At 42.6% G+C, this 26,842-nt stretch overlaps 1 protein-coding gene across 1 annotated transcript; it reads left to right on the plus strand.

Annotated features, from left to right (window-relative positions):
- The first annotated feature begins 9,469 nt into the window (after window positions 1–9,469).
- On the plus strand, window positions 9,470–22,900 carry RBX1 (ring-box 1). The gene is made up of 5 exons (XM_036866484.1): window positions 9,470–9,586; window positions 11,512–11,590; window positions 16,312–16,382; window positions 19,557–19,642; window positions 22,709–22,900. The coding sequence occupies exons 1-5, from the start codon at window positions 9,509–9,511 to the stop codon at window positions 22,719–22,721; spliced, it is 327 nt and encodes a 108-aa protein (XP_036722379.1). The 5' UTR covers window positions 9,470–9,508; the 3' UTR covers window positions 22,722–22,900.
- The last annotated feature ends 3,942 nt before the right edge of the window (window positions 22,901–26,842 follow it).

The raw sequence follows: 26,842 nt of genomic DNA on the forward strand, positions 1-26,842 counted from the left end.
TAATTTCTCTCATCAGTGTTGTTTAGTTTTAAGCATACAAGTCCTATACATGCTTCATTAAATTTATAACTTTAATTTTTTGATGATCATAAATGGCATATTGTTTTTAATTTCTATGTCATGTTCATAGCTTGTACATACAAATACAATTAATTTTTATGTGTTTGTCTTGTATCCTGTGACCTTAGTGATCTTACATATTAGTTCTAAGGGTTTGGTTTTTTTTTTAATTCCTTGAAGTTTTCTACACAAACTATGTGTCATCTAAAAATAGGACAGTTTTGGGCTTCCCTGGTAGTGCAGTGGTTAAGAATCCACCTGCCAATGCAGGGAACACGGGTTCGAGCCCTGGTCCAGGAAGATCCCACATGCCACGGAGCAACTAAGCCCATGCACCACAACTACTGAGCCTGCGCCCTAGAGCCCGCGAGCCACAACTACTGAGCCCACGTGCCACAACTACTGAAGCTCACGTGCCTGGAGCCCGTGCTCTGCAACAAGAGAAGCCACTGCATTGAGAAGCCGGCACACCACAACAAAGAGTAGCCCTGCTTGCTGCAACTAGAGGAAGCCCGTGCGCAGCAACGAAGACTCAACGCAGCCAATTTTCTGATCTATATGCCTTTTATATCGTTTCCCCCCCCCCCCCATTATTGGACTGGCTAGAAGTTCCAGTGTCATATTGAATAAAAGTGATAAAAGAAGCCATCCTTACCTTGCTCCCAATTTTAGGGGGAAAGCATTCAGTTTTTCACTGTTAAGTATGGTAGCTGCATGTTTTTGTAAGAGTCCTTTATCAAGTTCAGGAAGTTCTCCTCTATTTCTATTTCTCTGAGAGTTTTTTTTTTTTATCATGAATGGATGTTGAAATTTGTCAAAAGTTTTTTCTGTATCTACTGATATGATCATGTGATTTTTTTTCATCTTGAACCTGTTAATATGGTAGAATCCACTGACTGATTTTTAAATATTGAACCAAACTTGCTTCCCTGGAATAAACCCCACTTGGTCATGGTAAATAATTCTTTTTATATATTGATAAATTATGTGAGCTAATATTTTGTTAATAATTTTTGTGTCTATATTCATGAGAGATATTAGTCTGTAGTTTTCTTTTTTGGCACTGTCTTTGTCTAGTTTTATTAGGGTAAAACTAGCTTCATAAAATGAATTGGAAAGTGCTCATCTATTTTCTGGAAGAGATTTTGTAGAATTGGTTTAATTCTTCTTTAACCATTTGGTGGAATTCTCCAGTGAAACCAACTGGGCCTGGAGATTTCTTTTGAGGAAACTTTAAAATCATAAATTCAGGGATTTCCCTTGTGGTCCAGTGGTTAAGACTCCGTGCTTCCAATGCAGGGGACTCCAGTTCAATCCCTGGTTGGGGAATTAAGATTCCATGTGCCACATGGCACAGCCAAAAAAAAAAAAAAAAAATTGACTGTGGTGATGATTGCACGTATCTACAAATATCCTGAAAACTTTAAAATGTACGCTTAATGGGCGCCTTCTACAATATGTGTAATACATCTCCATAAAGCTGTTCAAATATTGGTAACTCAATGCATGATGTGTTTTTTTTTTATTATAAATTCAATTTCCATAATAGTTATAGGGCTATTCAAATTATTTGTTTATGGTTTGTTTGTGTGAGTCGTGGTAATTTGTGTTTTTTGAGGAGATAGTCCACTTTGTCTAAGTTGTTAAATTTATGTGTAGAGTTTGTGGTATTTCCTTATGATACTTTTATGTCTGTAATAATATCTCCTGTTTCAATCCTGATATTGGTAATTTTTGTCTTCTCCCTTTTTCCTTTGTCAGTCTTGCTAGAAGTATGTCAATTTAATTGATCTTTTCAAAGAACCTATTTTTTTGTTTCCTTAATTTTCTTTATTGTTCTTCTGTTTTCAACTTTAATGATTTCTGTTCTTTATAATTTCTTTCAATCTGCTTGCTTTGGGTTTATTTTGCTCTTATTTTTCTAGGTTCTTGAAATGGGAACTTAGATTACTCTTTTCCTCTCTCTTTTTTCTTTTTCTTTTTTTTTTTCTTTTTTTTTTTTAACTTTTTTGGCTGTGCTGCAAGGCATGTGGGATCTTAGTTCCCCAACCAGGGATCGAACCCACACCTCCTGCAGTGGAAGCTTGGAGTCTTAATCAGTGGACCTCCAGGGAAGTCCTTCTTTTTCTCTCTTCTAATGTCTACATTTAGTGCTAAAAATTTTCCTCTCAGCACTGTTTTAGCAGTGTCTCACAAATTTTGACAAGTTCTGTTTTTATTTTCATTCAGTTCAATATACATATTTTTATTTCCCTTAAGACTTCATCTTTGGGACTTTCCTGGTGGCGCAGTGGTTGAGAATCTGCCTGCCACTGCAGGGGACACGGGTTCAAGCCCTGGTCCGGGAAGATCCCACATGCCGTGGAGCAACTAAGCCCATGCGCCACAACTACTGAGCCTGCGCTCTAGAGCCCGTGAGCCACAACTACTGAGCCCACATGCCACAGCTACTGAAGCCCGTGCACCTAGAGCCCGTGCTCCGCTACAAGAAAAGCCAGCGCAATGGGAAGCCTGCACACCACAATGAAGAGTAGCCCCCGCTCGCCTCAACTAGAGAAAGCCCGCGCACAGCAAAAAAGACCCAACACAGCCAAAAATAAATAAATTAATTAAATAAATTTTAAAAAAAAAGACTTCATCTTTGACCCATGGATTATTGTTTCTAGGTGTTTAGAGAATTTTCTGTTACCTTTCTCTCATTGACTTATAGTTTGATTTCATTGTGGTTGGAGAATATACCGTATGATTTCAATCTTTAAAATTTTTTAAGGTTTTTTTTTTTAATGTATTTTTTATTTTTCTATTGGAGTATAGTTGATTTACAGTGTTGTGTTAGTTTCAGGTGTACAGCAAAGTGATGCAGTTATACATACACATATATCCACTTTTTTAGATTCTTTTCCCATATAGGCCATTACAGAGTATTGGGTCTTCATTGCTGCGTGCAGGCTTTCTCTAGTTGCGTCAAGAGGGGGCTACTCTTCGTTGCGATGTGTGGGCTTCTCATTGCGGTGGCTTCTCTTGTTGCGGAGCACGGGCTCTAGGTGCATAGGCTTCAGTAGTTGTGGCTCGTGGGCTCTAGAGCTCAGGCTCAGTAGTTGTGGCACACGGGCTTAGCCGCTCCACGGCATGTGGGATCCTCCCGGACCAGGGCTCAAACCTGTGTGCCCTGCATTGGCAGGCGGATTCTTTAACCACTGCTTTAACCACCAGGGAAGCCCTAAGGTTTGCTTTATGGCCCAGGATATGGTCCATTTTGGTATATGCTGCATGGCACTTGAAGAAGAACATGTATGCTGCTGTTATTGGATGGAGTGTTCTAAATATGTTTATTAGATCCCATTGGTTGTTGGTGGTGTTGAGTTCTTTTATGTTCTTGCTGATTGTCTAGTTGTTCTATCCATTGCTGAAAGAGAGGTGTTAAAAGTTGCCACTGTAATGGTGGATTTGTCTATTTCTACTTTAAAAGCTATCAGTTTTTCTTCACATGTTTTGCAGCACAGTTTTTTTTTTTTTGATGCATATACATTTTGAACTGCTATGTCTTCTTGGTGGATTGACTTTTTTTTTTAGCATTTATGATGTTACCTCCTCTCTCTGGTAATATTCTTTGGTCTAAAGTCTACTTAATCTGATATTAATATAGTCATTTCTACTTTCCTTTGCTTAATGTTTGCATGACATATCTTTTTTCCATTCTTTTACTGGTACCCTTCCTATATCATAATTTTTGAAGTGAGATTCTTGTAGACAGTATATATTGATTGGTTCATTTTTTTAATCTACTCTGCCAATCTCTGTCTCTTAATTGGTATATGTACACCATTTATGTTTAATGTAGTTATTGATATGTTAAGAATTTAGTCTGTTGTTTTATTTTTTGTTTTCTGTTTGTTCTGTTTTTCATTTCTCTATTTTTATTTTCCTGCCTTCCTGTGGGTTACTTAAGCATTTTTTAGAATTCCATCTTGATTCATCTATAATGTTTTTAAGTGTATCTCTTTGTATATTTTAAGGTGGTTGTTCTAGGTATTACATTATATATACATAACTTATGACAGTTTACTGGTGTCATCATTTTACCAGTTTGAGTGAAGTATAGATAGCTTACCTTCCTGTATGTTCATTTATAATTTTCTTAAATATTTCCTCCACATAAATTTAGAACCACATAAGACAGTCTTATAATGTTTACTTCAACTGTCAAACATGATTTAGAAAACTCAAGGAGAAGGCAAGCCTATTGCATTTACCTCTGTTTTTGCTTACTGTGTGTTCTTTCTTATTCCTGTTGTTCCAAGGTTCCTTGTTTTATTGTTTCCTTCCTATTTTAGAGAACTTCCTTTAGCCATTTTTTGGGTGGGTATGCTGCTGACAAATTCGCTCTTAGTTTTCCTTCATCTTAGAATGTCTTGATTGCCCCTTCATTGCTGAAGAATATTTTCACTGGCTATAGGATTCTGGGTTGACAGATTTTGTTTTTGTTTTTTCTGTACTGAAAAAATATTTTGCCACTTCTTTCTGGCCTCCATGGTTTCTGATGAGAAATCTGCTGTCATTCAAATTATTTTTCCTCAATAGGTAAGTTGTCATTTTCTCTGGCTGCTTTCAAGATTTTTTTCTTTCTCTTTAGTTTTTAGAAGTTTAATTGTGTCTTGGCATGGATTTTTTGGGCTTATCCTATTTAGAATTTACTCAGTTTCTTGAATCTCTAGTTTTATGTTTCTTGCCAAATTTGAGAAGTATTTCAGCCATTACTTCATCAATTACATTTTCAGCCTGGCTCTCTTTGTCCTTCCTTTCTGGGACTCTTGATGACACAAATGTTAGATCTTTTGTTATTTTTGCTCTGAAGGTCTTTGGTCTTGTTTTTTCAGTCTATTTTCTCTCTCGTCCAGATTGAGTAGTTTCTATTGTTCTATCTTCCATTTCAGTGACTTTTTTTTTTCTTCTCTGTCACTTCCATTCTGCTGTTGAGCCTATCCACTGAGATATTTCAGTTATAGAATTTTTCTGTTCTAAAATTTCCATTTGGGTCTTCTTTATCTCTTCTATTTCTTTCCTGAGATTTTCTGTTTTCTCATTTGTTTCAAGCTTGTGTGTAATTGCTTGTTGAAAAATTTTTATCATTGCTGGTTTGAAATCTTTGTCAGATAATTCTAACATCTGTCATCTTGGTGTTGGCATCTATTGATAGATAGTCTTTTTTCATTCACTTTTAGATCTCACAGCTCTTGGTAAGTTGAGTGATTTTCAAATAAAATTAGACATCTTAATATTATTTTATGAGACTCTGGATCTTATTTAAACCTTCCTTTTTTGACACTGCTCCTGCAAGGGAGGGTAGAGGTAGAAGTCCAGATTCCCCAGTTAGTCTCCATTAACACACCGAGCACTTTTGAAAAAGGCATATCTGACCATGTGGCTGACCGGTTAAAATCCTTCAGTGGCTTCTCATCACTGAGGATAAAGACCAAAACTCTTTGCATGGCTCTACTGAACATTCTTGCAAGACCTGGCCCATACCAGCAGTAAATGTTTAACAACTGACTCTAGGAGGGTAAGGGGACTCCTGGTTTGTAGTGTGGGCTGATTTCCACAATGTAAATACTCGATTATGGCCAATTTCAAGCTAACAACATGACATTGCTAAATATAGAATTGGGAAGAGAGACTAACATTTGATTCTTGCACATCTTTGCAGACATTTTATATCACCCTCATTCTCTTCATACTGCAGCCATTCCAGGCTTCTTTATGAGTGCACTATGCATTCTCCAGCTTCCAGCTCCTTCTGTACACTGTTGGCTCAACCTGGAATGCCACCTTCTTCCATATCCCTCAGTATGTGTGAGTGCTGGAGCCAGCTTGCATCAGCTTATGGAAGCAATTGTTAAATTTTCAGGAATTTTGCAATCTGGCTGCTAAAGCTACAAATCAGGGCTTTTTTTCCCCCCTTTCTTTTTTTAAGAGCTGGTTTTTTAACATTTACCAGCATACCACTGCACCCACTCCTCTTTGTCTGGCTCATCTTTCAATCTCAAAACATTTCCTCTAAGAGGACTTCCCCCACCCTCCAGACTGTCCTTCTGCTTCAAGGCACCCTGTACTTCCCCTTTCCTAAAATTCATTGGAATTATCATGAACTGACTATTGCCTCTCTTGTTACACATCATAAGTTCAATGATGAAAGGGGACTTTTGCAAGTACTTAAAATGTCAGATGTCTTTTTATCCAGATCAGCATGGTATAATTAACACACAGCAGGTTCTGTAGATGTTTTAGAAATATTTGTTGAGGGGCTTCCTTGGTGGTGCAGTTGTTAAGAATCTGCCTGCCAATGCAGAGGACACGGGTTCGAGCCTTGGTCTGGGAAGATCCCACATGCCACAGAGCAACTAAGCCCGTGCGCCACAGCTACTGGGTCTGAGTTCTAGAGCCCATGAGCCACAACTACTGAGCCCAGGCGCCTAGAGCCCGTGCTCCGCAACAAGGGAAGCCACTGCCATGAGAAGCCCGCTCACCGCAATGAAGAGTAGCTCCTGCTTGCCGCAACTAGAGAAACCCGTGCGCAGCAACAAAGACCCAACACAGCCAAATATTAAAAAAAATTAAAAAATAAAAAAGTCCAGGTTGTTACCTGTGCTCCTGACCTACCATTGTTGGGAAGGGGAAAAGTTTTAAATAAATAAATAAATAATATTTGTTGAATGAAACAATGGATGGATCGATGAACTGAATAGAACTAAAGTAAAATTACAACCTATGGCACTGTAAACTAAGTAAAATTTTGCAGGATAGGAATCTGTATGGGGTCTACAAAAAGTTTCCTTAGGTTTATGCAGCAGGATCTAGGATACAGAACGCGGTGGCCAATCATCACAGCAAGGTAAATCTCCAAAGGAGAGATCAGTACATGAGGTTTTCATACCTTAATGGAACTGCCCCACTGTAGCTCTTTACAAAGCAAACAACTTGTAAATTGTTGGTGCTTCCTCTCTTGTACCTCTACAATACCTTCTTCCTACAAAGCTTAAAAACTTTAAAAAACTTACATAAAATTATGTCGGGCTTCCCTGGTGGCGCAGTGGTTGAGAGTCTGCCTGCCAATGCAGGGGACACGGGTTCGTGCCCTGGTCTGGGAAGATCCCACATGCCGCGGAGCAACTGGGCCCGTGAGCCGCAATTACTGAGCCTGCGCGTCTGGAGCCTGTGCTCCGCAACAAGAGAGGCCGCGATAGTCAGAGGCCCGCGCACCGCGATGAAGAGTGGCCCCCGCTTGCCACAACTAGAGAAAGCCCTCGCACAGAAACGAAGACCCGACACAGCCATAAATAAATAAAAATAAATTAATTAATTAATTTTAAAAAATTACGTCACTTTTAGTCCCCTCCCCTACTTTATCCCTCCAATATCTTCCCATAACACCTTCGATAAAATCCCTACCTGATCTGGCCCCTTCCTGCCTGTCCAACATCTCTTACCACACTCCCCTTGCTCAATAAGCTTCAAATGTATTCATTCAACACATACTGAGCACCTACAGCTTACCGAGTACTGTTCTAGGAGTATTTGTTGCCAATAAAGAAAACAATAAAAAAATCCCCTCTTGGTGGGACACACACACACAAAAATAAATCTAATGAGTAAGTGAAAAAATATGTTAGAAGGTACATGTACCATTAAAGAAAAGAAGAAAAGCACAGTAAAATGAATGGGAAGCATATCATACAGGGCCTTTTAAGCCCTTGGAAGGACTTCAGCTGAAATGTTACTCCTCATAGGGGCCTTATCTGATCACCGAATTTAATATTGCTTCCATCTCCCTTCAGTCTCATGACCTTGTTTCCACTTATTGATATCTGAGATTTTCTGATGTGTTTATTTGTTGACTTGTGTATTATCTCCCTACCAGGAGTTAGACTCCTTCATCACAGTGTCTCTCCTGTTTATAACAGGACCTGGACATACTCAGTGAATTTGTTGAATGAAGGATAAATATGCACTCAACACCTTAGTTTACTATGCGTTTCGGGTATTCCTGCAGGAACACAATAAATAAGATGACAGAACTCTTAACATGGAATCATTAATTTAACAAAACTTGGGCTTAGAAAAACTTTGTCAGGTTCCTATAATGCTTTAAGGTCTCACACAATTATTCTCTATTCTAGTCTGGTTAAAGCTGTGGTGGTGTTTTCACAGATTTGTTGTTCTTGTTTATGATTAAGACAAGGAAACAAATCCTACTTCTTCTGGTTTAACAATGGAGTCAACACAATCCATCACTCTTCAATTCTCTTTTAATAGAAAATATGAGATTTCAAACAAGCTAATACAAGATTTAAGAGTGATCTAGCAGAGTCATACCTCTGAAAGATTAGAGATGAAAAGGGGGGGGTGCTGGTCTAGAAATGGGAGGGTGACATAAAGTTCAGGTGCCTTGGCTGGGAAGGAATGACCAGTAAGAATAAGTGGCAAATGCCTCACAGAAATACTTCAAGAAGTACAGTGACTGCAGATGTGATCATGGCTCAAAGAGAGGAAAGAGGACCGAAATTAAGGAGAAAGGACCCCATAGTCCGATGACCAATTGAGGAATGGGAAGTGTGTGCTCAAGTGAGTTAAATGTAAATCGTGTTCTTTAACCAAAGGCCATTCCGAGTTGGACTGGTATTTTGGGTGGGCTGTGGCTGTCATCTCCCAGTCTCCTAAGCCTCCTCCCTCCACCTATTTCAGGTGGGCAGGTGAAGGCAGGGCTACATAATGCCTGCTCAATTTGATCCTGCGGAGGACACTGGAGGCGGGGGGCTCCAGCCTCCCCATCGAATCCTGAGTATTTCCCGAATTGGAATTAGGAAACCAAACGGTGCTTCAGGCCTCCCAGGGAGGGTAGCAACTCAGGCCGGGCTCGTAAGCGGGTCAGGATCTGGAAAGACCAGTGTGAGGTCTCGGGTTTCGGCAGCGGGAGGCGGGACGCCCACCCTCGCCCCTTCCCCAGAAGAACGCGACAAGGACCCGCGAGCCGGGGAGCTCCGCGGCGCCGGGGAAGGCGAGGCGGGGCCGGTGCTGCAGGTCGCGGCCCAAGCGGAGGAAGCAGCCGCCGCCCCAGCTGAGGGAGTGTGGCCGGGGGCTTCCCGGGGGAGGGCGACGAAAACGAGCCCTTTCGAACGTTTCCACCCGGCTCGCTCACTTCGGCCCAGCCCCGCCCAGCCCCGCCCCGGGCGCTCGGGCCACCGCCTCCTCTCCGCCAACGCTGGGTAGGTGGGGGTTGGGGGAGGACAGCGCCAGCGCCTTTAAGAGGCGTGGCCACATGCTCCGCCCCCACCTGCCCCTCGCGCGCCAGTGAGGGGTGGGGCGCGGGAGGAGGTGCCGGGGCGGGAGGGGGAGCGAGGCGTGCGCTGACGCGCAGGCGCAGTAGCCGGGCGACGGAGCGTGTGTTTCCAAAATGGCGGCAGCGATGGATGTGGATACCCCGAGCGGCACGAACAGCGGCGCGGGCAAGAAGCGCTTTGAAGTGAAAAAGGTTGGGTCTCGCCAGCGCCTTCCTCAGGGAAGCTAGAGAGGCGTGGATCTGGCTGGCAGGCCCGAGGATGACCAAGGCGAGGAGGAAAGGGCTTCACTTCAGGGCGTTCCTGGGACAGGGTACCACGAAAGGAAGCCGGGGGGCGGGTTTTAGGGTTGATCGGCGTGACTGCCGCCCACTGTCAGTGGCAGTGTTGGTTTCGTTAGGAGGCTGAGGGGCCAATCACGGAGGTGCTTATTGAGATACGCGGGATTGCGGCTTGGCTGCAGGAGCCAAGCGCCTGAGCTGTCACTGGAGTGGTGGAGGGGTGGGGAAGGAGAGGGTGGGGTGGGAGGAAGGGGGAGTCGGAGTGCTGCGGTGGGTGGAGGATGGGGCGGTGTGGCGAAAGCCGGGAACCGGAGGTCCTACCGCTTTGGAGGCCTCTGAGGATACGGGCTGGCGATCTCCGTGCCCCGTTCCTGTCCGAAGCTTGGGGGTCCCTCTGAGGGACCCCGACCCGGTCCTCGCCTAATCGAGGCCTCCATTAGCCCTCTCTGGTCCTCGCCGCTGCCGAGTTAAAGTGTCTCGAGTGTAACTCTTGGCTCTTCTGAGAGGTCTGTTGGTTTGTCACACAGCCGCACCAGTCCTGTGGTCATATTCAGAATCCCGCTGTCCAAAAAAAAAAAAAAACATGGTGGAATTTGTTAAAAAGAAAATGCGAGCCCAAATTTTGTGTCATTTAGGGAGGGTTGAGTACTAGTTGAGAACGACCTGGTAAAAGTGGGAAAGCAGAAATGTGGGACGTGTCTTTTTGCATGAAATGCCTTATAGTTGTTTGCCAGCAGTTTGGGAGAAAAGTGACGATTCCCACCTAAGATAAAACAGATCTGTACAAAATGAAGACCTGAAATAGGGAAGATGTTATTCCTGGAACATCCGGCTAAACCCTGACAATATTCCCCCTCCTAGTGCTTTTTGGCGTTTCATTGTGGGCCCTGCATGCTCAGTTACAGCCAGCAGCCATGTTGAAGAATAGAAGTAGGATTTTTTTCCTCCAAGTTGAAGCTGTAGGGTGAAAAGTGCTGAAGAAGTTCCTAGACACTGAGAATTAGGCTTGAAAGAGATGAAGATTTGAGAAGTAGCACCAAATTCGTGGATGAAAGGGAGTTTGGGAATATTTATAATTGCAGAAGCCAGAGGGTTGAGTTACTTAAATACTACTTTTAGATAAACTCTTATGGAAATTATCTTAACTGAATATAAGAGTCTGAGCATATAAAATTTGAAAACAGTTTATTTGATGATAGGAACTAAACAAAATCCTAGTGAATTTTAGAGTTTGTTATGCAGTTATCTTGTAAGATTTAAGTGATGACCTTGTTCTGTGTATTGACACTGGGTACTTAGTTATCCAGCTTATCCCACGATTACCCGTTTTATGATCCAATCATCATCTTAGTTCATTCTGTTCCTTGTTTTCGACCTCCCCTCCCCATTCCTGCTTCCAAAGTCGCCTTGAAGAGCAGATATATTTTTATGCGGAAATTGAGCTCTTCTGCAACTGCCAGGAGAACCTGCACAGTAATTCAAGTTTGTGATTATTAGACCTAAAACAGGCACTTATAAATTATTCCTGATTTGTTTGCATTGATATGGCTGACTAAACTGTAGGAAAAAATAAAATTAAAAGATGACATTCATTTCTGTATTTATATACTCAGCTGCGTGGAGAATGGGTGAGCGTATGTGTAGGTTACTCTTGCTCTCTGATAAAATAAATAAGAGTAATGTAACCTCTAGAAGCTCTTTTGTTTAGTGGTCCTTGTGGCCAAAAAGATGATAACTGCAGCCTGAAATCCTAGAGTGTCGTGTGTGTGTTCTATGTGTGTCTATGCTTGTGTTACAAGGAGAGTAGAGTGCATTGTTCCCCCTTTTTCTCTTTGCAGTGGAATGCGGTAGCCCTCTGGGCCTGGGATATTGTGGTTGATAACTGTGCCATCTGCCGGAACCACATTATGGATCTTTGTAAGTAATTGGAGGAGGATGGGAGGAAGTTGAGAAGGTTACAGAGATTGCGGCCATCCTGATGTGACCAGTTTTCTTCTTCACAAGGAGATATAAAGTACAGTCAGAGCACTTGGGGTCTTCTGCATCTAGTCCATTGGCATGTTTGAAATAAAGTAGTTTTTTATGATGTCCTGCAGGCATACCCCTCTCTCAGAATAAACCTACTCAATCTAAAGATGACAAGGCCACCTTTAGAATCAATTGTGGACACAGAGGTACTATTGATTATATCCTCTCTGTTTCCCATCTTGTAACCAGACTCAAAGGCAAAAATAGTGAAAGAAAGAAAAATAACTTTGAGCTAAAATGTTCTGTTAGAACTAGTTTTTGCTGGGGATTTATGAAGAAAAGAAGCCTGTGTGTGGATTTTCAGCGTTAGCCCAAGTGTAGTTAAGGGGACATCACTGCCGACATCTAAATAGGCAGTTAATTGCTGTAAAGAAATTTAATTTAAATTTCCACATATTTCATTACACATAGTGGTCAACACATAGTAGGTTTGATTATAGCTGTTGATGGACTTAGTATCCTTGTCATAATAGGGGCGAGAATGTTGATCACACCAGGGGCAGTCTCTATTCATCCAGTTACTATTTCATCCAGGTACTAAAATGGTTTGTTACTGAGGTCAGGAATAGGGCAAAGAAATTGCAACTTTCTAGAAATGAAATTATAACTTAATTTTTAAATGACTTACCTGCCTCTTCAGCTTTATCTTGAGCCACTCTCCTGCTTACTCTGGTGGCTCCTCTGACTTTCTTTCCATTCTTCAAGTGTCCATGCTCTTGTTTAGAGCCCTTACATATCCTTTTCCCTCTGCTGAAATGTTCTTCACCTCTTCTCCCCCTATCTTTGTCTAATGCAGCACTGTCTAATCTAAATGTAAGCCTCAGTTGTGAGCAAATAACGTAATTTAAAGTTTTCTAGTACTCATATTAACAAAGTTAAAAGAAACAGATGATTTGTATTTTATTTATCCTACTATATCCAAAATATTTTTATTTCAACGTGTAATCAATATTTTAAAGTGAAATATTTTACTTTTTTTTTTTTTTTTTTTGTACTAAGTCTTCAAAGTGTATTTCACACTTCCAGAGAAGCTCATTTCAGACTAGCCACATTTCATGTGCTCAATTCTCACATGTGGCCAGTGGCTACTTTATTGGGCAATGTAGAACTAACCCATAGTTGGTCTTCAGATCTCACCTTGAACTTGCTCAAAGATGTTTTCCCTGACCATACTTACATACACACAAACACAAGCTATGACAGTTCTGTTAAATATTTCCAAGACATCCTATAGTTTCCTTTGTAGCAGTCATTTAATTTAGTTGGTTCTTTATAATTCCATGTTATTTACTGATGTGTTCCTAGCATCTAGCATAGTGTCTCGTACTCTAATACTACTATATCTAGTGAGAAACTATAATAGGTTCTCACTAGATATTTGCTCAGTAAATAATAAAAACACAAAATAGGAGACTAGTCTGTGGTCATTGCAACTTGGAAAGCACAAATCAAATATTTTGTGTGGGAAAACAATCATGGCATGTGTTGGTAGTTTACTGCCCTTGGTTTCTTTGAGTTTTGACCCTGTTTACCTTTTCACACAACAGTCAAAGCAGATCAGCAGCTACCATGATGTTTAATGTAGAGAGAAGGAACCCATCACAGAAAAACACATGCACAGTGTTAAATGTGCTAGGGTGGGGTTTTTGATTACGTGCTTGCCAATTCCTTGCTGTGCGTTTTCACAAGGAGTTGTGCCCAGAGAAAATTTTACTTTCTTGGGGCTCTTTTCTGTAATCCTGACTTGTTTTTAACCTCTGTATTTAAGTCATTGTGTGTCTCTCTGGATGCAAGAGAATGCACTTCTTGGGAAGATGGTGACAGACAAAGGCCACTGATATTCTGTCTTCTCTTAGTGTTGAACACTTGAGGGGTCAGCGTGGGCTTTTAGTTAGCCACCTGCTTTATCATATATTTTAAATGTCAGATGTAGAAGTAGAACACTGAATTCCTATAACAAACAGAGTATTTTCAAGTCATGTCTTATGTTCATTTGATGAATATTTATATCCTGGGCATTTTGCAAGGTCTAGGATAAAAGACCTGAGATCAGGTCTTTACCCTTATGGAACATACCCTTCTGTTTATTACAGACACTAAAGAGAAATCTGGTTGCTGCAACTGGGCTTGTCTTCCTTTCAAAAATAGATGAATTATGATGCTTGTAAAAAGACACTTTTGTTAAAGATGAAAATAAGAATCTTGATCTAGCAGTGGCCATTTTCTAATAAATTCTGGTCTGGCATTAAATGAATAATTGTATACAGAGCTGTAAATAAACGAGTGATTATGGCTGTGCTCCAGTTGAACTCACCTACAAAGCACTCTTGGTCTGAAGACTTCCTCTTTGGAATCCAAATTGATACTATCTGTCCTACTATAGCTTCATACTTATTTTGCATTGCCCTATTTCTTGGTTCTTTTAAAGAACACAATCTGCTAGGTGTAATTTGCTCCATTGCCTCAGGTAATCTTGTTCCAGATGAAGGGGGCATCCAGAAGGGCTTAGACCCAGCCTCTGCCCGTAAGTTAGTCTTTTCCTAAAACCACAGGTCCATCAATATTTTCAAAGTGTGAAATCTCTTCACTTCCAGGAAGAAGCCATTGCTTCCTTAGCAGTCCTCTGGTTGTAATGCTCTTGTATTGAAGTATAAAAGTCCTCGAGCTTTGTAAGTCACATAAAATAAACTTCTGCCTTTGCAGGGGTCTGATAGGAACCTGTTGTGTGCTGCTCTTTTGTCTGCTCTAGGCTGACAGAGAACAGTTCCTTCCCCTGTTTAAACAAACGACTAAACCCCAATGCTCAGCCTCTGGACCAAAAGCTTGAAAACATTTTATCTTTGAGAACATTTTACACTTGTATTTAGTAATTTTTCATGCCTTATCCCCTTTTATCTGACGTTCTGTATTGCAATCCTATTTCTCATCTTTTCTTATTATTATTAAAGTATAGTTGATTTACAATATTAATTTCAGGTGTACAACATAGTGATTGAATGCTTTTATAGATTATACTCCCTTTAAAGTTATTATAAAATAGTTGCTATATTCCCTGTGCTGTACAATATCTTTTTGTTCTTTGTTAGGAGTTTTCTGATAAGAATAACTGTACATTTGGCCCCCATTCTCTCTCTATTTATAGAAGTGTTTTTTGTTTGCTTATTCAGGTACTGAGAGCCTACTTTGCGCTAGGCATAGAACAACAGCCCCTTAAAAATACGTAGACCTAGAAAAATTTAAACATGATAATGTACCTTGAAACAGTTTCATTATTTACTTAAATAATAATAATAATTGTGCCTCTTGCTTAGCTAATTTCTTAATACATAGTCCTCATCTAAGTGAGAGGATCCAACTTGAAGGACATCAGATTTTATCTTCTCTGCCATCTCTTTGAGAATTGGGTGCATTCACAGCCCCCATACATTCTTGAATATATGGCATAGGCCCTAGATTCTCCACTTTTATCAGAAGGAAAACCAGTTATTCTCTTTGTAGTGTGAATCTAGGTAGCATAAGCAACTTCTGTGATTTCAGATCCTTTGCCTTTCATATTTTTGAAGGGTGGGGGAAAAGGCATTATGGTATATCTCTTCCCCTAAGACCAAATGTATGCGTTAACATCTCAGCATTACTTTCGTACAATCTTACTGTTTTCCGCCTATGGAAGTTTGAAGTAATTGTCTCCTATTAAATAGTCTTTCCTGAAGCTTTTTGTTCTTCAGAAGGGAGACTCCATTTAGTTACCACCTTCAGAGAAAGCAAATTACACATTAGTAATTCTTGTTCGTTGAATATTTATCCCCAATAGAGCTTTACTCATCCTTTCTGGATCTCAGTCAGATTTTTTTATTCTATTTCAGTTCCCTCCCTTCCCCCTCTGTGAAATTGATATTTGGATACATTTGCAGTAATTTGCTCCATTCACCAGTGAGAATCACCACAGGGGCAATAAGTGTTGCTAAGTGGTAGCCCCGAGTCTCCTCTAACCCGTTGGCCTCACAGATCTGCTGTGTTGACGGTGTTTTAAGGACTTGAGTTTTGACGTCCTCATGCAGAGCGTACACTGCACTTCGCCACAGGCCTCTTCACCCCCTTTTACTTGCTCTGTCCCAGATCCATATGTCTGCCTGACTCCTTTAGGGACTAGAGCTTGTCCCCCAGCTAGGCTTTCATGTGGCAAACCTGGGTGTCGTAAGGGCCTGAGAGGAAGCATTCACCAAGAATAGAGATGCCAGTTCTCAGAACAGTAAGAGTTATGAGGTGGCTTTAAGAATTTACTAAATTTACCAGATTAGGAGGAATCACTGTCATTTGGACAAGTCAGGTTATGTTCAGAGTTAAAAAGTGCTCTTCCCTTCGTTACTCTGTTTTTGAACAAGGGGAGGGATTCATTGCAAAGCATGCTGTTAAGTCATATCTCTGCCTTCTCTATTCTTCACCCCTTTCCACATTCATTAAAAAAAAATTATGACTAATTAACCACTTGAGATTTTGTTCATGTTTATGCCATCACCACCAACCCCCGCCCCCACCCCCAGTCGTGTCATTGTGTCATCGTGCAGGTAGGGCAGCTGTAGGTGAAAAGGTTGTTGCTCTTGTTCCCACAGGCATAGAGTGTCAAGCCAACCAGGCGTCTGCTACTTCCGAAGAGTGCACCGTTGCGTGGGGAGTCTGTAACGTAAGGAAACATCTTTCCCTATCAGCATGGCTTGTAAACATAGTACCGCTTTTCCTGCTTTGCCAGTCTTGAAACTAACTAGGAAAAAAATGACTAGCCCACTTTTCTCCCAAAAGGTACACAAATATTAAAAAAAAAAAAAAAAAAAAGATTTAAAAGCATTGTACTGTTCACCTGTTATAGGGTAAAAATTATTAGTTATTGCAGAGACAATAGTTTGTCTTAATTATAAAGTGTACCAGCTTTTGTCAGCAACATTTTGGGGATTCATCTTTGGGAATTGCCTTCAAAGCCTATGGCACAGTCTTTGGAATATTCTGTTAGTGGAAATCTTTACTTTCGTAACACATTTTTAAAAGGCTAGGTGTCTTGCGGAACTAAGGTGAATAAATTGAGTGTCCGTGTGTGTGTGTGTGTGTGTGTGTGTGTTTTAGGTGTGGCAAATGTACTAAGTTAGGATTTGGGGTTTTTTTTTAATGTGGCTCATGCCAGAAATGTTTTGTGCAGCATCTCTGGACTGAATGTACAGCCTTCCAGGGAGTGACAGCTGTGAAGGATAATAGGCATCAAATATGTTATTTCCAGCACGTGTTAAAAATTCATCCTTACAGACATGTAGTCCCCGTCATAGGAGCTAAAATTGTCCTGTCCGGGCGTCCTGTGCCCAGGGGACAGAGGGCTCCCAGCATGACACAGGCCTAAGAAGTCAGACTCTGGAGTCAGACCATCATTCCCTGTCTCTGGGACTTACTTGCTAGGTGACTTTGGGCAAGGTATTGGCCTCTCTAAGCCTCGTATGAAATGGAGCTGATAGTAGATTGCATAGTGTCACAATCACAATGAGGTGATTTTATGTTAAAAAGTGCTTAGAGGAGTTGGGGGTTTTTTAGGACATGAGCCACCTATCTCCTTGCATGCCCCTGCAGTAAACCTTTCTCTGCTCAAAAAAAAAAAAAAAAAAAAAACTGCTTAGAACACCTCCTGCACGCAGTAAGCGTCTTTGTTAATAAATATAAATAAATAAAATTTGGGGTGGCTGTAGTTCCTGAAGAGAGAGCTATCAGTACTTTTCTCCCTCGGGTTGAGGCTCTCCTCCCAGCCTACACCTTGTGGGGCACCTTCTCCATGCTGTCGGGGCCCTTCGACAGTTTCACAGTAGCCCCTGGCCAAGGGACAGTGTTTATCATTTATGGGGATAAAGAATAAAGCTTATCGGTCCCTTTGCTCTCCCTGGCATCCAGGCGTATACTAAGAACCTTGTCACTTTGTGGTGGAAGGAAAAGGAGTGAGCTTCTCCTTAAATTCAGCTCGGGAGAGTCAAGCTCAGAGAGCCTGCCACCAAGAAGAGCCAGCAGGTGTGCCTGAAACCTTTGGACTAGTCCCAGGTTCTAGTGCTGGGTCTTCTACTAACCTGCTGTATGAATTAGGCAAGTCACTTAACTCTTCTGGGTTTCAGTTTCCTCTCTGTAAAATGAAGATAATACTAGCCGTCATGCTTGCTCGCCTGGGTTGCTGGAGGCTCCAGTGAGGTAATAGATGTTCACAGACCGCCTGCAAAGTGTGAAGCACCCGGAAGTGTATTCTGAGACTGCTCAGTGTACTCATTAATATGTCTTAGATGGTTAACAGGAAGAAAGCTGGGAACAGGGACATTCCGGGATGCTGTCACCAGCCCTGCAGCCTCATTTGCAGCCCGTCTTTCCCTCCGTCTTCGGAGGTGGCTGGGGAGTACAGGACCCTGTACTGCTGCAAGGTGCCTAACGGGGCAGCTGGGAGGTGGAGAAGGGTGTCCTGAACGCCCTTACGTGAGCCTGTCCCCACCGCCTGGGGATTGAGAAAAATGCCTCCGCTTTCTGCCTTTTGGAAATTTTGTTTTTTCTCTTTTTCAGAAATAATGAGTTGTGTGAGCATCAGGAGGAAAGGGGTCTTGCAAGGGGCCACTGCTCTGGGAGAGTCTTTTTCCTGTTGAGTAACCCCAGTGCACTAGCCGTGGACTCTAGTGTTTGTCACTGAATTCTCTTTGTCTTTGTGCAAAGACAATTCACAGATGATAATCCACATTATGATTCTTAAGTTCCATGTATGTTTGGGGGGACACGCTGACCAGAGTTAAGGGCTGTTATTAAGCCAAGCCTGCCAAAGCTTTCATGGTGTGTTGGGGTGTCAGCACTTCTCCCCTGTCCCCACTCAGCCAACCCATCATGGCTCAGGTGAGGGGACTCTTGTTGTTCCGTCCGAGTTCGCTGCTCACACGAGCAGGGGCGGAGGATAAACATCCATTGCAGAGGTGCTGTGGTTAGCGTCTGCACGTCATTAACTCGTACCAAAAAACTGCGCACGGGCTTTCCTTCTCCCCATATCCGAAGGCCAACTCCTCGCTCCCTGTCAGTTCCCAGTAGTCTTGGTACTTTTGCCCTTTTACTTCCTGTCTTGATCATGGAATAAGCCCTTCGACGCTCTTTCAGCTGTTTGCGTGCAGTGTGCCCATCGTAATACTTGCTTTTACCCTAATTTTTTATCTCATTCCTTTTTAAGACACAGTCTCTCACCCAGTAAAGGCTCATTGAGTACCAGGCTGTTGTCATATCAGTACACCTATAAACAAATCGGGAAATCAAGTCCTTCGGAAAGAGTTGAGCTGGGTGTGGAAGGTCGGGGAAGTGCCCCTCTCAGCTCTGGGTGGGTGGCAGGGGTGGTGCACTCCCCACACTGAGTAGATGCCTCTGCTCCTGGGGTTCCCTTCTCCAGGGTGGGGAGGGCAGCTGGGGACCGAGAAGGGGGAATGTTTGAAATCCGAGTGTGATCAGAGTGTGATCAAGGGCCTCCCTGCGTGAGTCCCAGTAGCGTAAGCCTCCCCTACAGGCCGCATAGGACCAGGAAGCCCCGCTCCATCTTCCCTTAGGGAAAGAGAGCTCACTGCTAGAACACCGCCATGCTTCCTAAATGCATTCTTCCTTTTGTAGGAATGACGTTTCTGACATGTTTCACTGGACTTAGCCTCGTACCTAACCAAGGTGTAACCCGTTGTTGACCTCTTGTCTCCCATTGTGTGTTGCCTTCCATCACTCTTCTCCAGCCCCTGTGTGTAACTACCCCACTGCCTTGAGATGTATTGTCATGAGAGAGCTGAGCCTTTACAGAATTATTTTTAATAAAATGTATCTTTTCTTCCAGCATGCTTTTCACTTCCACTGCATCTCCCGCTGGCTCAAAACACGGCAGGTGTGTCCGTTGGACAACAGAGAGTGGGAATTCCAAAAGTAGGTGTCTCTGGATGTTTTGACGTTTTAAGGTTGGGCTTTGTGGTCAGTATCATTCTTGGACTCACGTCAAGCTGGAGGGTGCACAGTCTTAGAAGATGGAGACATGGAACATGCCTTGTTTTCATAAACTAGCTTTTGGTTAGTTAGACAAGGGCTCATCTATGTGGAAAATGCATAGGTGAATCCACATTAGAAGCTTGCAGCCTAGACTTTCCCAACTATCCAGGTTCTATGAAAGTAAAAAATATGAGAATTTGCAAACTATTAAATATTTCCAAAATCACATCAGTAATAAGGCTCCAGGGGCTAACTAATGTCAGGTGTCTTTGCTTTGGGCTAGAATTATATCCACCTATCATGTTTCATTGGTTTATCTCATGCTGATTAATTCTGATACAGCGTTTATGGCTATCTCAACTAAATCATTATTGTCGTGGCTGTTAGTAGTATGTAAATAAAACATGACATGTAAATTTTCAAAAGTTCAAGTGGTCAAAGAGTATACCACAAAAGATGAGTCTCACCTTGTTCTCATCTCTTTCCTGGAGGTGACTGTCAGCAACAGCTTCTCAGCGGCTTTCCCGAGTGTCCCCGTATATGTACTTTATGTATTTGGATATACATGTAGAATTTTTTATATCTGTAGTAGTAATTCCTAAAAAAGGAATTTCTGATTAAAGAGTATGTATGTTTTTATTTTTGATAGTGTCAGATTTTCCTTTCCCAAGAATATGTACTAATTCACAGTCCCTACAGACAGTGAAGCAGGAGGCTCCAGTCTCCATTTCTTGCCAATGTTCTGTTATCAAACTTCTCCATCTTAGCTACTGACAGGTGAAAATTAGTATTCAATTGCATTTTTTAAAATTTTCAGTGAAATTGGGCTACTTTTTATATATTTTATGCCTATTATATTTTTGTGCGAAACGCTCTTTTATCTGTTGAATTTTCAGTCATTTTCTTGATCAAATTTTTAATGAAAAGGGAGATTTTTACTTAAATATGAGTTTTGACTAGCAGAATATTCTTATGTTTAAAAACCAATAAATAGGGTTCTTTAGTTTGTGAAATGTTTACAAATCACTTATTGGTACAGTTATTTTGTTTTTTAGACTTGATTATTTATTTTGGTAAAGAATTTTGAAAGTCTTGTGAGATGCATGTTCATTTTTTAAGAAACCTGCCAAATACTCAATACCTTCATACCATCACATTCCTTTCAGCAAAGTATATGCTAAGTAATGTGTAAGATATAAAAATGTATGAGACAGTCCTTCCCTGTCCTTGGGGAGCTTGCATTCTGAGTGGAGCCATGACAGGTAATACATGTCAAGGCAGAAGCACTGTTCTAAGTTCTCAAGAGGCCTTTGTAATTGGCTCTGCCCTGGGGCAGGCTCCAGGTTCCGTCTTGGACCAAAACTGTCTCACGTAGCCCATTACATGTGCCTGGGGCTGAGCCTAAGAAGTGGGGGGTGTAAAGAACCCTCCTGTTGGGCTTTGACACTGTCACTGTATCCAGCTGGTGACTGCCTGGCCATGGTTATCAGTGCACTGGGAAAACAAATTCATAAAAAGCAAATTTCAGCATGCTTTAATCTGACGGACAACTTCCGTGTTATTCTCCAGCCCACTAACACACACCAGAGCTCTACCCTGTGAGGACTTTTTTAGACAATATGTAAGTGAATTGCTTACATGAAGTGCTTAAAGAATCTAGTAGCCCTTCAGGATGATGGAAGCAGTGATGCAGGGTTCTAGTGCCCTGGTTTCCATCCATATAACAAAGTATTTTAATCAGAGGTGAACTGCCCACAAAGAACCACAACAAAAGATTATTAAGGGACTTACCTGGTGGCACAGTGGTTGAGAATCTGCCTGCCAATGCAGGGGACACGGGTTTGAGCCCTGGTCTGGGAAGATCCCACATGCCGCGGAGCAACTGGGCCCGTGAGCCACAACTACTGAGCCTGCGTGTCTGGAGCCTGTGCTCCGCAACAAGAGAGGCCGCGACAGTGAGAGGCCCGCGCACCGCGATGAAGAGTGGCCCCCGCTCGCCGCAACTAGAGAAGGCCCTCGCACAGAAACGAAGACCCAACACAGCCAAAAAAAAAACAGAAATTATTATTTTTAAAAAAAAAAAGATTATTAAGTAAGATAATAATGAAGGATTTGTGTTCAAGAAATCCATTTAGGGACTTCCCTGGTGGTCCAGTGGCTAAGACTCCACGCTACCAATGCAGGGGGCCTGGGTTTGATCCCTGGTCAGGGAACTAGATCCCGCATGCCGCAATTAAGAGTTTGCGTGCCACAAGTAAAGATTCTGCATGTGGCAATGAAGACCCTGTGTGCCGCAACTAAGACCTGATGCAGACAAGTGAATAAATAAATATTTTTAAAAAAAGAAGAAAAATCCATTTATATGTGGAAGAAATTTCCTGCCCTTGTTTATAATCTTGCTAGAGCCAACTTTTGGCTTCTGGTGAAATCAGAAAGCACCTGAGATCCATACCTAGTTTCTCTCCACAGTTCTCTTTCTGCAGTGCTGAGTGGACTCAGGGCTATAATTGGAACTGGTGATAGATTTTGAAATTGAAGGCTGTTCAGTTACTGGTTTCTGTATTTGCCTTACCCTAAACTTGCCTGAGGACTGGAGTTGAGGTGAAGAGGCCACCACAGGTAGGGGAGGCCAAGAGTTCATGCTGTCTGAGCCACTGCCTGGGGCAATCAGGTGGAGCTCCCTTTAACAACCACCGGCCCTGACTTCTCCCTCTCGCCTCCCGGTTACTGCCGGGCATCTGCCTGGTAACTGGAAGGAGTCAGGCTGGTGCAGCTGAGTCCATGGTGGGGCGGAACCGTCATAAGAAGGGGGAGATAAGTAAGATGTTACAGGGGCCAGTAAGATGAAAGGGGCAGAGACCAGGGTCATAACCTGGTCTTGGCACACACTTGTGGTCACTTCTTTTCAAAGTTTTAACCAAGTTTGCGGATATATTTAAGCAGGTTTTATAGTCTCAAACAGGAAATTACTAAGGAATTAATTAAATAATTTACCTTGTCTTTCAGGTATGGGCACTAGAAAAAGAGAATTCTTCCGTCAAGCCTAACTGTTTCATTAGCCATTTAATGACTTGCCCTCCTGTTACTTAATTATAAATTAGATAGAACCGTGTTTTTTCTGCTTTGTCTTTTCAGTTTGCTATTCCTGCACCCATATTGTATTCTGTGTCAAATAAAATCCAGTTGGATTCTAGAACAGATGCCGCCTCTTGTGTATGTGAGAAAAGTGAACATAAAGGGACCCCTCTTTCTAGGTTGGAAAGCCAGCTTTTGAAAGTGAGATGTTTGTTCGTTAGAGCCAGAGCAGAGTTGTCCTGCGAGCGCGTCTCTTGGTCACGAGGAAGCCTGGTCCACAGCCCGGCTACTGATGGCAGTCTTGGGCAAGTCGCCTCTCTGCTCCGAGCTCTTCCTCTGTAAAGTGGCTGCCGAGGACTAAATGGCGTCACGTGGGCACAGAAAGAGGCTTTGTGAACTGTTAAGAACACTATACAAATGTTAACTTTGTGTATGACATGTCGCTTTCTCTTCTTAGTTTAGAAAAGTAAACTTGAAGAAATCTAATAAGTAATCTTGGCTGCCAAAGGAGTAATCTATGAACTCAAGTTGGAAATCTATGTCATTTAAATTGAGTTAACAGGAGAATTCAAGTTTCCTTCCCCACCACCACCCTTTGCAGTTTGTTTAAAATGCCTTGGCCATGGAAAGAACTGCCAGGTCTAATACTAATTCAATGGCTATATAGTCTTTAACTGAGGGGCAGGTTAGTTTACTGCAGTGGTTCTCAAAGTATGGGCTGAGGACTTCCGAGGGTACCAGAAACCCTTTCAGGAGGTTTGCAAAGTTCCTTTTCCGACTGCATGACTGTACGAGGCCAGCTTTTCTTTATATCCTTCAACCAAAGCAACGTATTGAATGAAGAAGCGGAGGTGAGAATCCAGCTGTCTTCTACTAAGTCGGATATAAAAGAGATTTGCAAAAATGTAAAACAATGCCACTCTTCTAATTTTTTGTTTTGAAAAATAGTTACTTTTAATAAAGATATTTACGTTAACATGTGATGGGTTTTTGTTCTTTTAAAATCTTTTGAATTTCTCGGTCTGATTTCCATTGTAGTAAATAGATATAACCCACACCAAATCTCTTTGGGGTCTTCAACTTTTAAGATCATAAAGGGATCCTGAGACTAAAAAGTTTGAGAACCTCCAGCTTAGTAATTAAGGACTTCGAATTCAAAGCTGGATCGAGCCCAGCTTCCCCACTTTGCCACCACACGGAGCAAGTGCTCACGGAGAGGTGGCTGCTGCCGTCGCTGCTACTTTCGGGCTTCCACCCTCGGCAGAAATCCGCGCCTTAAACCCTTTTCAAGTGGCCATTCAAACTGCATGAATACTTGAGCGGTGAAGAGCACAGCATTTTTCACACAGGTGGCATTACACGTTTGGAGAGTTCTGCTTGGGTATTCACTGGGACCCTTGGTTGCATGGTACCCGAATCCAGCTTCTAAGGCATGGGACATTTATGAGAGGGCTATGGGACTATGTCCTGTAATAAGAGGGACAGAGAACTAGCTGGACCTAAGAATGAATGAATAGAACTGGGGCATCGCTGCTGGGATTCTCCCTGCCTCTGTTTCGCAGAGACTAGCTTTGGTGTTTGTTTTTTTTTTTTTTTTTGGCTGCGCTGTTCGGCTTGCGGAATCTTACTTCCCTGACCAGGGATCAAACCTTTGCCCTCCGTAGTGGAAGCGCGGAGTCCTAACCACTGGACCACCAGGGAATCCCTGAAACTAGCTTCATATACGGCAGGAAAACCCTGGATGCTGACACCTCTTCTGCCACCTCTTCTCCCAGTTTCTGCCACAAGAGAGGGACTTACTCCAAGTCCTGATTCCAAAAATCCCAGCTGTGTCAGGTGCCGACACCCGGACTAATCGGTAGATTCACTTAGAAAATAGTGACGGTCTTGAGAACCTCAGAGTTGAAAGGTAGAGTGACAGTTCCCAGAAGAATGGGAGTGGTATGGGGCAGACCAAACAATGTGTGTACGTCTGCAAGACTTGCTAGGAAGTTTTTCTTACATTGAGCCAAAATGTCTCCTTGTAACACAATTCAGTTACTCTTGTGTTGCCTCATGAAACTGGTGGACATAATTCTTCCCTAAGGTATTAGTGGAATTAATTGAGTGCTTACTGTGTTCCAGACCTAGAGGACACAGCTGAGGTAGACAAAGTCTTTTCCCTCAAATAGCTTACAGTCTAGCAGATTTTCTTAAAATGAATAAGTGGTGGAAGCTACCTCTGGAGAGCTTGACAGGGCCCAGATCTGAGCTTGATCTTGACTTGCCCATTCTCTCTTAGATTCCTTCCGGCAGCCCCTCTTCTTCAGTCCGTCCCTGAAGATTCTGTTCTCCGGGTTCTGCTCTGTCTGGGAGACCTCAGCCTCACCCATAGTCACCATAGTGGACCCCCAGGTGGCCTCTTGACAACTGATTGTGTGCATCTCTTCCCAAATCCACTCTTTTTTTTTTTTTTTATTTATTTTTTTATTTTTATTTATTTTTTTTTGGCTGTGTTGGGTCTTCATTGCTGCGCATGGACTTTCTCTAGTCGCGGCGAGCGTGGGCTACTCTTCCTTGTGGTGCGCGGGCTTCTCATTGCGGTGGCATCTCTTGTCGCGGAGCACAGGCTCTAGGCACACGGGCTTCAGTAGTTGTGGCACGCAGGCTCAGTAGTTGTGGCTCGCGGGCTCTAGAGCACAGGCTCAGTAGTTGTGGCGCACAAGCTTAGTTGCTCTGCAGCATGTGGGATCTTCCCAGACCAGGGCTTGAACCCGTGTCCCCTGCATTGGCAGGCGGATTCTTCACCACTGCGCCACCAGGGAAGCCCCTTTTTTTTAATTTTTTTTAAATTTTTTAAAATAGATTTATTTATTTATTTTTGGCTCCAAATCCACTCTTTTTTTTTAATGTTTTCATTTTTAACTTTAATATTTTATTTATTTATTTTAACATTTATTTATTTGGTTGCGCCGGGTCTTAATTGCGGCTGGCGGGCTCCTTAGTTGCAGCATGCATGTGGGGTCTAGTTCCCCAACCAGGGATCGAACCTGGGCCCCCTGCTTTGAGAGCACAGAGTCTTAAGCACTGTGCCACCAGGGAAGTCCCGCAAATCCACTCTTAGTAACCTTGTGTTGATACCTAGAAATTGGCCATAGTGGTTGTATTTACACCACAGAATTGAGAAATGCTACAAATCAGAATTTCTTTTCTCCAGAGAGCCTGTTGTTAGTCATTTACCAGCACCCCACTGCACAGTTACTGTCTAGGAACACGGCACCCAAATGTGTCCATTGTCTCTCCCTGGCTGTGCGTCTCTTGGACACTTCAAACTCAGCCTGTCAAAAATGACTGACCTGTCATTTTCCCAAAGCATACCCCTCCTCCTGGATGACTTAGCCTGGTTAATGGCACTGCCACTCATCCAATTCATGAAGCCATAGGCATTCAAAGGCATTTTAGATATTCTCCTCTCCGCCTCTGCATCTCAGTAGTCATTAAACTCTATTCACTCTGCTGTTGTACTCTCACTACAATCTGTACCCTCTTCTCCATTCCCACCGCCACTGACAGAGCCCAGGCCTTCTTCATTTTTCTCTGGAACAACTGCAGTTCCTTGACTGGTCATGCTGTCATTAGTCTCCTTGCTACAACCTGAAACGAGTCTTTAATTTGGTCTGATGCCCCCTCCACTAGTTGAGAAAGCCCCACCTTGAAGGATGCAGAGTTCACTTCCCATCGTAGGCGTTGAGCATGCCGAATCCTGGCTCCTCCAGTTTCTGTGTAGCTGGAGCAAGGTAGGGTAGCTAACCTCCATCAGAGATACTCAACCTGCCATCCCTTACAGCTGTGGGTAGCACCCAAGTCCCAGTGCAGACAGCCAAATGAGTGGTGGCATCTGGTGTTTAACAGCCTCAATAGCCAACACCTTCCCAGACTAGTTTTGTGGCATCATTTTGGCCGTGGTCCCAGTTGCCACCCATTTTCTGAGCCTGATTGATTCCGCAACATCCCCTGTGGTGCTGTGAGCTCTCCAACATTCTCTCCGTATCCACTCTGCTACAACAATTGGCCAGGTCTTTGGTT

Source organism: Balaenoptera musculus, chromosome 10 (genome assembly GCF_009873245.2).
Source record: "Balaenoptera musculus isolate JJ_BM4_2016_0621 chromosome 10, mBalMus1.pri.v3, whole genome shotgun sequence".
Lineage (NCBI taxonomy): Eukaryota > Metazoa > Chordata > Mammalia > Artiodactyla > Balaenopteridae > Balaenoptera > Balaenoptera musculus.

Excerpts from the sequence above, each read along its gene's own strand:
- RBX1 (XM_036866484.1), top strand. The coding sequence starts at position 9,509 with ATGGCGGCAGCGATGGATGTGGATACCCCGAGCGGCACGAACAGCGGC. Across the intron at positions 11,591-16,311 it reads GAACCACATTATGGATCTTT|GCATAGAGTGTCAAGCCAAC; the intron begins GTAAGTAATTGG and ends TTGTTCCCACAG. Across the intron at positions 16,383-19,556 it reads TTGCGTGGGGAGTCTGTAAC|CATGCTTTTCACTTCCACTG; the intron begins GTAAGGAAACAT and ends CTTTTCTTCCAG.